The sequence below is a fragment of the Cucumis melo genome, chromosome 4, assembly GCF_025177605.1.
Source record: "Cucumis melo cultivar AY chromosome 4, USDA_Cmelo_AY_1.0, whole genome shotgun sequence".
Classification (NCBI taxonomy): domain Eukaryota; kingdom Viridiplantae; phylum Streptophyta; class Magnoliopsida; order Cucurbitales; family Cucurbitaceae; genus Cucumis; species Cucumis melo.
The window spans coordinates 26441635-26453349 of NC_066860.1; the positions used below are offsets into that span (position 1 = coordinate 26441635).

General features: G+C 30.8%; 1 protein-coding gene across 1 annotated transcript; it reads left to right on the forward strand.

Moving 5' to 3' along the window:
* Positions 1–208: 208 nt before the first annotated feature.
* Positions 209–6255, forward strand: LOC103502822 (metal transporter Nramp6). The gene is made up of 14 exons (XM_051083777.1): positions 209–402; positions 804–953; positions 1158–1236; positions 1344–1384; positions 1839–1917; positions 2039–2143; positions 2864–2973; positions 3145–3326; positions 3413–3482; positions 3689–3862; positions 3976–4080; positions 4332–4463; positions 4840–4935; positions 5574–6255. Exons 2-14 carry the CDS (start codon positions 834–836, stop codon positions 5916–5918), a joined length of 1638 nt encoding a protein of 545 aa, XP_050939734.1. The 5' UTR covers positions 209–402; positions 804–833; the 3' UTR covers positions 5919–6255.
* Positions 6256–11715: the final 5460 nt, after the last annotated feature.

The following is an 11715-nucleotide window of genomic DNA, read 5'->3' on the forward strand; positions in this document are numbered from 1 at the left end:
CATTCTAATTACATTTGCTACCTCAACAAATCCCACAAAATTGCTACCTTTTTTTTTTTTTTTTTTTTTTTTTGTGTATGAAGTGACGTATGAGTTGTTACCATAACTAATATTAACCATGATGACTAATGATTAACCTAATTTACAAATTTGAAGTATTAAATAGACATAAATTTAGAATTTGGAAAATTGATGTATAATTTATCTAAAAGTAGAGTAAATTTTGATGGGAGAGATGGTGATGAGAAGGGAGCTGAACAGGAAAAAGGTAGGAGAGAGAAATGAAGGGAGGGAGGTTATTTAAGGGAGAGAGAAGTCTGAAAGAGTAAGCAAAGCGGGAGCTCTGACCACCGGCTTGTCGAATCCACCTTCTTCAACGCTTTTATCATATTCTGGATTAAGGTTTGTTCTTTTAATAACCCTTTTCTTCAATTTCATTTTCGTTCCGGATCATTTGCCTGAATTCCCTGATTTGATTTTTGCAAAATATCGTAGAAAATTTAGCGAACTGAGATCTATTACCCTTTTTCCCTTTCTCTTTTTACCCCGAATGCGTTCTTTTCCAATTCTTCGATAAGATTGTGTCTATCCAATTCTCTGAGTTTTTTCAGTTATTCTGAACAGGGGATCAGTTTTTAGCTCTGGATATTTTGTAATTTTTCTTATCTGAGTCTACTCTTACTTTATTTTCGTCAAATTTCTCGTTTTAGTTGTTTTCTGATGGAGATAGCAAATGGGTTGTGTTTGTTTGTTTACTCTGAGTATTCTTTGTAGCTAACTTTTCGGATTTCGTTTCATTTCAGAAAGAGTGGAAAAATAAGAGGAACAATAAAATGGCTGCTGGAGGGTCTGGTTCTGGGCAGCCACAATTCCTTGTGAGGGCTGGGGATGACAGTTTTTCGCATGCTCCATTGATCGAGAACCCCGAAACTGATCAGATTATTGTTCCTGATGTGAGCCTTCTAGTTTTTTTTTAATGTTCTGGTGATTAATCCTTGTGAATTTTCAAATGATAGGATAATTAGTCATTAAATTGCACTTTGAATGAGATTATATTAAAGTTTAAGCGACTTGTGTAAGCTATGGAGTATTTGGTATGGACAAAAGTGCTGAAGGAATTTTTTTGATTGAGAGCTACTGTTGCGTGTTTTGTGCAGAAGGAAAGCTGGAAAAACCTTTTTGCATACATGGGCCCGGGATTTCTTGTTTCTATTGCATATATTGATCCTGGGAATTGTAAGATTTCTAGTTTATCTCTTTTGCACACTACTTTTTGATTTGTGGTTTGTCTCTTTTATTCCATTATGAATGGGATTCTGAAGATTTTGTTTGGTTATTCTCAGTTGAGACTGATCTACAATCTGGTGCACAGTACAAGTATGGGGTACGTGGCTGGTCCTTTCGATATAGCTGCTTTACTTTTAACAACCATCAAACACATGATTTTGTGGTCAAAGATTAAAGTTTATTATCATCTTTCAGTCTCTTATCCCCACACCCTTCTATGTGGATGGATTAGTTTAATAAGTAATAAACTAAGTATGCTGCTATGAAGAGCTGAGATGACCCATTCACCATAGCCCTCTTCTTTTATATAAACATATGTATGGTGCTGCCTCCAGCCTAATCCCATAAATCTACTCAAGACAAGTTTCATAACTAGAAATTTTCTACAAGTTTTCAATTATGTAATGTGTTGAACGTTTTGAATAGGATCCAATTTTATTTATATTTTTCTTTTCTTGTTCAAGCTAGTAAGTCCTATCATATCACTAAAATTCACTTGCTTGTTATATTCCCGGTGGACCTGACAACTAATACTGCTTCTCTCCGTACAGTTGCTTTGGATCATATTAGTGGCTTCCTTTGCTGCCCTCATCATTCAGTCTTTAGCAGCCAATCTAGGGGTTGTCACGGGTAAATGCCTACTGCATAACCTTTTTTTTTTTTTTTTTTTTTGCTTATCATAGTTGTGATATTTTCATAGTTTCAAGTGTTGTTTGACATCTTTGTCTTCTTGTTTTTATGGTAAGTGTAGGAAAACATTTAGCAGAGCACTGTAAAGCTGAGTACCCCAAGGCACAAAATTTCATCCTCTGGGTCCTTGCTGAAATTGCAATAGTTGCATGTGATATTCCTGAAGGTAATGTGAAGTAATTCTATTCATTAGAAACCTAATTGTTGAGTGAAAAATACCCTTGGTCATAAAAGGAATAAGCACAACTATTGCATGTTTTGTCTTTTCAATATTCTGTGTGCTCATGTTGGATGGCTTGTTTAAAATGAAATTTCTGAGATTTGTACAATAAAGGTTACCCTGTCGAAAAGTTTGTGTGTGGAGATTTACAGTAGTTGCTAATAGGCCCAATATGAATGCATTGTTAAAGCTAGTATTGTAAGCTGATTAGATGTCCATTGACCGACTGTAGTGTTTGACATTTCTATGGTCAAATGTATAAACCAAACCAAAAGCATATTTTGAGTTAAGTTAAATTACAAATCCAGTCCCGAAAGATGTTTAGGGACCGACTAGAGAAAAAGTTAAATGTTCAAGAACCTATTATACTCAAAATTGAAAGTTTAGGGACCTATTAAACATATTTGAAAACTCATGAACCAACTAAACACAAATTTCAAAGTTTAAGGGACTAAACATGTTATTTAACATTTGAGTTAAAATATGTAAACACAGGATCATCACTCCCATGAGGAGAAGAAAATTATCATTATTATTATTTTTCTCTGTAAGCTTTCAGATTTTCTATGGTGTATTGTATTATGTATTTGCTACACAATTTCCATTGCTATATAGTTGTTGTTTACTGTTGAAGTCATTCTTATATTTCCTCCTTTATGTTTCCAGTTATAGGAACTGCTTTTGCATTGAATATGCTCTTCAGCATTCCTGTTTGGTGTGGGGTTCTTCTGACAGGGCTTAGTACACTATTACTTCTTGCACTGCAGCAATATGGGGTATTTTGAGATTTACTTTCTCTTCGGATTTTACTTATCTTGCAGCAATAGAGTTCAAGCCTTGCATCAAATAATTCTCCCGTTTGTGCTAGTGTAGTCAAGGGGATAGCATAATTTTAGAGCTGAACCTTAGCTATGCTCTCCATGACTGAGTTTCAATCCACAATGCAGATTAGAAAGCTTGAATTCTTGATTGCCTTTCTTGTGTTGACCATTGCGATTTGCTTCTTCCTGGAGCTGGGCTATGCAAAGCCGGATGTTGGAGAAATTTTTTATGGGCTGTTTGTCCCTCAATTGAAAGGAAGTGGTGCTACTGGTCTTGCAATTTCACTTCTTGGTGCTATGGTTATGCCGTATGTCATTGATATCCTTTAATAACATTCATAGACCTTCATTCCCTATACTTGTCAATATTCTAAGTCCAATTTACCTTCTGCAGACACAATCTCTTTCTTCATTCAGCACTGGTGCTCTCTAGGAAAATACCCCGTTCCCTTTCTGGCATCAAGGTGATATTTTGTCTTCATCAATCTTAACCTTTGTTCTCCTTATTGCCTAAAAATATCCAGGTTGAAATTATAATTATTTAATAATTTACCCAATATGTTAGTATCTCATAGGTTCACACAAGCATGCATCGGCTTTGGTTGCTGCTTCATCATTTAAATGGCAATTATACATTCTATCGTACTAACATTAGACATTTTTTTTACAGGAAGCTTGCAGATTTTATATGATAGAGAGTGGTTTTGCTCTTATGGTGGCCTTCCTCATTAATGTGTCAGTCATTTCAGTTAGTGGTGCAGTTTGCAATGCCCCAGATCTAAATAAAGAGGACCAAATGAGCTGCATTGACTTGGACTTGAATAAAGCTTCATTTTTATTGAGAGTATGTGTGATCTAGCAATCCTTCCTGTATCCTTTTTGTTTACCTCGTGTGATTTTGTTCCTAGTTAAGGGTGCTCCAGTTTTATTCAGAAGTCTTCTATATACCTTTTTCAGAATGTATTGGGTAAATGGAGTTCAAAACTTTTTGCTATTGCTTTGTTGGCATCGGGGCAGAGTTCTACCATAACAGGAACCTACGCTGGACAGTATGTTATGCAGGTATTGTTCTGGTTCTTTTTCCATGTTAAAGATCTGCTTCTTTTCAATTTTCTGAATTCTGGCTCTCATCCATAGACATTATTTTCTGAAATAAATTGGTAATAACATGTTAGAGGTTTCATACTTTTCTGAATGGTCATGGTCATAAAACCGCTACCTGTGGGTACTTCATAATTCTTAATTTCAAGTAACCTCTTCATACTTGTGTTTCTTTGAACTTTGCTCCTTTTTTAACACATTCGTGTTTGTAGGGGTTTCTCGATTTGAAACTGACGCCATGGATCAGAAACTTTTTAACTCGGAGCTTAGCAATTGTTCCTAGTTTGATTGTTGCAATCATTGGTGGGTCTTCTGGGGCTGGGAAGCTGATCATTATTGCGTCGGTAAGAGATATAGTTTCCATATGCTTCCGGCAAGTGTAATTAAGGACTAATTGCCAATCAGCTATGCATTGCCCATACCTCTTGTCTTTGTTCTAAACATGCTATCGAACAAATTCAATTAAGGTAGAAGTTAGCAAATAGTTGAAGTCACTTTGAAACATCCACCGTTGTTTGTTGAAGCGGTAAACCTTAACCAGTCAACAACCCTAGGATTGATTTCTTATTTCACATGCTTCAGATTGAATGTTGATCCACCATTTTTATTCACTGGGGGGCCCAAGTTTCCTAGCATAGTTGAATTGTAGTGTGCTGACCAACCCTCTTAAGATTGAAGGCCAAATAATTTTTGACTCCTTGCAATGTTCTTTTTTGGCAGATGATTTTGTCATTTGAACTCCCTTTTGCTCTAGTCCCCCTTCTGAAGTTTACAAGCAGTAAGGCCAAGATGGGACCACATGTCAACTCTACTGCGGTAATTTCTGACAACTCTATGATACTTGACTTTTTCTCTGAGAACGAAGGCCATAGCTATTTGGTTTTGATATTGGTTTTTTGACAGTTGTGCTTGTTTCCCACAACTTCTCTAGCATGAATCCCATCTTTTCTTAGGAAACATTCAAGTTGTTAGCCATAAAAAGATGTACATTTTTCTTTTTATTTTACGTAATCAGCTTGTGGTTAGAAAACATTTATAAAATCTAGATAACAAAAGAAAGAAAACCACATGGGAGAGTACCGTTTATAAACTTAGTTTTCCACAATAAAAAACTAAAAACCAAATAGTTATCGAACATGACTCAAAAAATTTGGATGGGGCATTAGACATTGTACTCCCAATCACCCACTAACATCATGAAGAAAATAGCACTGTTATTTATTTGCTAAAGTGGTTCTTATCTTGAATGGTACTCATCGTAGAGTTGAATATGAAGCTTTTTGTAATTTTACCTCTATTTATTATACCAAAAATGAATGGCTAAATAAGCTTAGATTAAAGATCATAATATTTTATCACACTAGTCCTATTAACCAAAGAAGGTGGGAGTATCCTGCTTGAAATGCATTATCATAGTTTTCTGACGTTCTTTGTTAAATATTTTTGAAATGCAGATTACAGTGTTGACATGGATTATTGGATTCCTCATCATGGCTATCAATATATACTACCTTATGAGCCGTTTCATCCATGTGCTCCTTCATAACAATCTCCATCTCGCAGCAGTCGTCTTCATAGGGATACTTGGATTTTCAGGCGTGGCACTATATTTAGCTGGAATTGCTTATCTAGTTTTGAGAAAGACTAAGGAGATAAGTCATCTCTTAGCACTAACAACAGAAGAAAGCCGAAGACTGAGCAACGATCCGAGTAAGACATCGGGATATGATCTCCCAAACGAAGATATAGTAAGCATGCAGTTGCCTCAAAGAATTAGAACTACCAATGATGTAAACTGACAGGGTACATTATAATTAAAAACTTGAACCCCATAGAAGGAAGGCAGATCCTTGGGTGCTGGTTTCATTTGTTTAGAAATAGAACAAGCAAATGAAACAAAAAAGCACAGAAAAATGGAAAAAAGAAAAAGAAAAAGAAAAGAGTTCAAAAATCAGCCTAAGCCAACTCTCTCTACCCATATTTATTCCCCTACTTTCTGCCTACTTAGCCAAGCTAACTGCATTACTTTTGCAGTGTTCACTTGAGCTTTCAATTAGGGTTTTAATTAGCAACAATAATTAGATACTTACCTTTTTGCCCTAATATCTTCTCAGAAATGTCATTTTATTTTTCTTGTGTTTGGGTTTTAACTTTTAATTAACCTAAGTAATATTGGATTGGTGTTTATTTGATAAAAATAAACGGAGTTTTTTTTTTTTTTTTTTTTTGAGTTCAACGATGGTGAATAGTCTATTTCTAGAGCGGTGGATCATGTCAATTAACACCGTGCTAAGATAGCTTTTGATGATAAACTGAATACGTTGTAACATTGAAACATCATCATATTTATTAGAAATATTTAGTGGTCAATTGTGAAACAATGATTATAAGACTAATTAAGGGTAATTGAAACAATGATTATAAGACACATTAATTAAAAGGGTAATTAGATTAAGTATCAATATTAAGAAACTTAACAATAATTAATAGCAAAATTAACTAAAATATTTACAAAATATAATAAAATTTTAGAATTTATCAATAATGGATACTAATCGATATTTATCGATGTTTATTTATATCAATCATCAATAGATTTTGAATTTTTGTTATATTTTTGTAAATATTTTTAACTGTGTAGTCATTTGAAATAATTTTTCTAATATATAACAACGGTTTAAAGAAATTGCAACTATAACAAGGAAAAATTGTTTTAAATGGAAGAGTTGCTGAAAATGTTTATAAATATCACCGTGAATTAGCGATAAACTACAAAATATGTTGGTTCATGTTGCTATATTTGAAAATAATCTTATAACAAAATCTATCATATTGTCGATAGAGTTCTACCAGTAATATGATCTATTATTGTTATAATTCATTTAGTGGTATGATTTATCATTGATGGACTTCTATAATTATATTTAAATTTTGTTATCGATGCAAATTATTTTATATTGTAGTATTAAAATTTTGTTATCGATGCAAATAATTTGATTTAATTGTTATATATTTTTTAATTGAAATAGTGTGTCAAATATAAGAACACAACTCACGCAAAAGGTTAGAGTATTATTATGTGTCAAAAACGTTAGGTTTATGATTTATCTATAAATAGCTTGGTTGTTTAAGGTCTACGTATGTCAGTTTGGGAGCACTTGAAATTTCATTCCCATTTTGCTTTCAAGTATTCTTCTCCAAACACCATTTGGTTATACACATTGATGTAGATATTAAATATACAAGATTTTGAATATTAAATTTTATTGAGATAATTAATATGTGTGTTTGAATATGCAAGATAATTAATGTTTTGAATGTTAAATATTTGTGTTCAATTCAAATCATTCGTAAAAAAATAAAATTAAATAATTACTTAACTAGGTGTCGAGAAAATTAAATTTAACAAAATTAATTTATTATTATATTAATAGGTTACTTAGTTAATAAAAAAAAAATAAAAAAATACCTTTAAACTAAATATTTAAATTAATGGTTAGAAAAATGGTTTTTTTCTTTTAAATAGAAAAAATGTTAAACTATATACACTCCAAGAACAAGAACACAAGAACAGAAACACTAAAAAAATTCATTACACTTGTTATTTTATGAAATGTGTCAAATATTTTATTTTTATAATTTTTCTTAAAAAGAATTAAATTATCATAAATTAATTAGAATAATAATAATTAACAACAATAATTTATATTAAATAGTTCAGATCACATAATTTCTGTTGTTCATCTTACAATAATTTTAAATTAATGATAATTTATATTACAACTTTGACAACCACTTACAATTATAAATAGTTAAGATCAAAATAATTTCTGTTGTTCATCTTGTGACAGACATAAAAATCTCACATTCTTGTAGAGTATTAAAAACACTTTTGCTAGCCAAATTATATATTTTTTTTTCTAGTGTATTATTGGTCAAATGTAATCGTTGTTGTAGTTAATTGTTAAAGGTAGTCTTTGTCATTCTTGGTTGCCAAAGGTAATGTTTGTATTGATTATGTGTTAGAGGCCGATGTTGTCATTTTTCATTAAAGTTGATAGTCAAAAGTGATTTTCGTTGAAGTTTATCGTAAAAGTAGTTATTGGAACTCAAGTTGAAGGTGGTTATCAAAGTTGATCAACAAAGGTGATTTTGCTAAAGTTTATAGTTGTAAGTGGTTGTCGGAGGTAGAAGTTGATTGTATATGAAAGTGATTTTGGAGTTGGTCACAAGAGTTCGTTGTTGAAGCTTGAAATTTGTCATGTGTAGGTGATCATCAAAGTTGATTTTCGTCGAAGATTGGAGGTGGTTACTAAAGTCCAAATTGGTCATCGATATTAGTCACACAACAAAGGTGGTTCCCAAAGTTTGTCGTCGAAGGTGGTGAATTGTTGGAGTGATCTAAAATTGGTTGTTGGAGCTAGATATGTGAAAACGATCGTTGAAAAGTTGATTCTCGAAGTGTGGCAATGGTAATTGTCAATGGTGGTTGATGGGCAAACCCATTAATTGAAAACATTGGAGAGGAGAGAGAGTTGAGATGAGTTGGTATAATACACCAACTCATACCAACTGATCACCCTTCACTGACATGTAAAATTGGTAGGACAAACAATGAGTTGACATTTCATGGTGGTGTGCCAAATGTCACAATCGTAACCTTTCAAACACGATTGTGCGGTACTTGTTCTGCTCGGTCAACAAGTTAGCCGTTTAATATTCGAAATCCGCGAACAAACTCGCGGTATGATGTAGTCTCCCTCCACGTTCTCGAAAAAATGTTTTTATAAAACGGGAGAGAGAAAGTAAATAGTTGAAAACATCATGAAAGAAAACATTGAAAACTGTCAATTGCAAAGAAAATAGCTTAGCTTGCAAAGAGTGTAACAAAGCTTGGGCGGGGGTTGGACTACTCAGGTACCCCTATAGTACATATTGAGATTTTTGGCCTTGGCAGGCTTGCATATGAAAAAGCCGAAATGTCACACTATGACTTGGTGACACGAAAACGAAAGAATTAACCTAGACTATTTTCAAGGCATAAAGATAAAGCGATTTAGGGGTATTCGGGCATACGGCCAAAGGTAAATAATACCTTGGACAAGTATGCCCTTGACACCAAACACCCCCTATTTTTTTTTAATATCCATAAGTGTTCGGACCAACTTATGTGCGCCTCGACTAATCTTACTTGATAAACCGTTTGATTTTACAATATTTGAGTGCCAAGAAAACTTGGAAGAAATTAATTCTTGGGTAGATGACTATCATGAATTAAACTCATACAAATCCAAGCTTTCTAGCTAATAGGGGTGTAAATGGGTCAAATTGAATTAGATTAGGGAGAATTTTTGGACCAACCTAAAAATTGGAGTTGGTGAAATTGATAACTCAAATAATCAAAATAAGATCTTCAACCCAACCTTCAAAATTTGGGTTATTTGGGTTATTTATTTATTTTATTTTATTAAATATACTGTTTATTCACTTAAAATACTTAAATCTGTCTACAACACTACACATTTTAATAACTAAAATTTCATAAAACTCAAATGAAACTCAAATGTTTTAATAATATTAGAAATTCGAGTTTGATAGGGTCAATCCCAATTTTTTAAAAATAGTCCGAACCCAATCTAAAATAAAAACTAATTCAACCCAGACTTTATTGTTGGCACATGCTCGAGACGACGTGTAGCGACCGACGTCCTCAAAATGATTAGTTTTAAAATAAAATAGGAGTCGCCACCAATCCTTTTTACGATGTGATTTGACACCGAAATATAGTAAACACTTTTTAAATAAAATCATTAAAAAATAGTCTGCGAAAACTAGAGTTGAGTTCATGAGTCAAATGTGTAAGTCGAGAAAACATTTCATTTTCTTCTCATCTTAAGAAAGTGAGAAATTAATATAATTTCTCAAAATCTATCATCGAAATAACCTTCTAATAAAGTGATATTTTCTTAAAACCTTAATTAAAATCATTTTTTCTTGGGATCAAATCTTGGACTCCCAAAGATGTGATCCCCACCTCAAGAATTTTAAAAAATTAGATTCCTAAATTTCCTAGATTCCGTTGTAGGATTTTGTTTTAGAAAAACAGTACAAGTTATTAGAAAAAATTGATTAGGAAAATCTCATGAAATTATAGATTAAATTTTGAAAGTTTGAAAGGCATGAAAAGAAATTATAACATTAGAGACAAATTTTCTAAAGAATAAAAAAGTCTTTATGAAAGATCTTAAAACTTGAAGAATTTTAAATTAGAAAGATTTTAAAACGCTTGAAAATTTTAATTAAAAAGGGTTTAAAAATTAAAATAGGAAACAAAATGATGTTTAATAAGAAAATTAGATAAGTAGAACAAGATTAAAGAAGTAATCCCAATAAATTAAGCAAACATCAAATAACATACAAAGATTTTGATTAAAAAAAAATAGCAGATTGATCTCAGACTTACAAAGAAACGACCTTCTCACACCAAAAATTCTAGAAAATCAGACTACCTAATTTCCTAGATTCTGTCGTCGGATTTTTTTTAAAGAGAAGAAAACGAAGGAAAATGAGACATTATTAAAGAAAAATATCATATACAGTAATAAAAAAGATTTAAAAAATAGATAGATATTAAAGCAAAGAAAAACAAATAAAAGAAACTTAAGATTAATATACAGACCAAAATGAAATTTAGCATAAATAAATGGTGATGGTATGACGACGACGACAATAATACATAAAAATAACAACTAAAACTTATGGAACAAAATGAAAAAAAATATAATCGAAAAAATAGTAATAATAGAAAATGGGAAAAGAAAGAAAATAATAATAATAATAATAATAATAATAATAATAATAATAATAATAATAATAATATTATTATTATTATTATTATTATTATTATTATTATTATTAAATAAATAAATAAAATTTTATATAGCATAATAGTAAATGAACTTTAAAACTCTTTTTCTAAGTAAATAAAAGTATTTTATTTTTTTTAAATACTCATAAATATCTAATTAAAAATAGAGGTTTTTACTTTTAGATCTATCTTAAAGTAAAAAAAATATCATTAATGCATTAAATAAATAACACATAATAAATAATAGATAATAAATAAATAAACATAAATATAAAGACAATAAATAAAATACAATAAAATAAAAAATTAGATATTTAAGCAATAAATAAGGGGAGATATAATATCAATAGAAATGAAGTAAATAAATAAATATAAAAAGTAAATAAAATACATAAATATAAAGACAAAAAAACATAACAAATAAATAAATAAGCATATTAAGCGATAAATAAATAAAATGTAGTAAGTATATAAATATAAAAGGTAATAAAATATAATAGAGTAAAAAAAAATATTAAACAACAAATAAATACATAAAAAACCGAAAATACATAACATAAAAAATAATAATAATAAAAAAGAATATTAAAACAATAAAGTAATAAAGTAAAACAAATAAATAAAAAACACAATAAAATAAAAAAAATATATAAAAGCCATAAAACATAATAAATTAATAATAATAATGCTAATAAAAAAAGAAGACATAAATATATAAAAATACATAA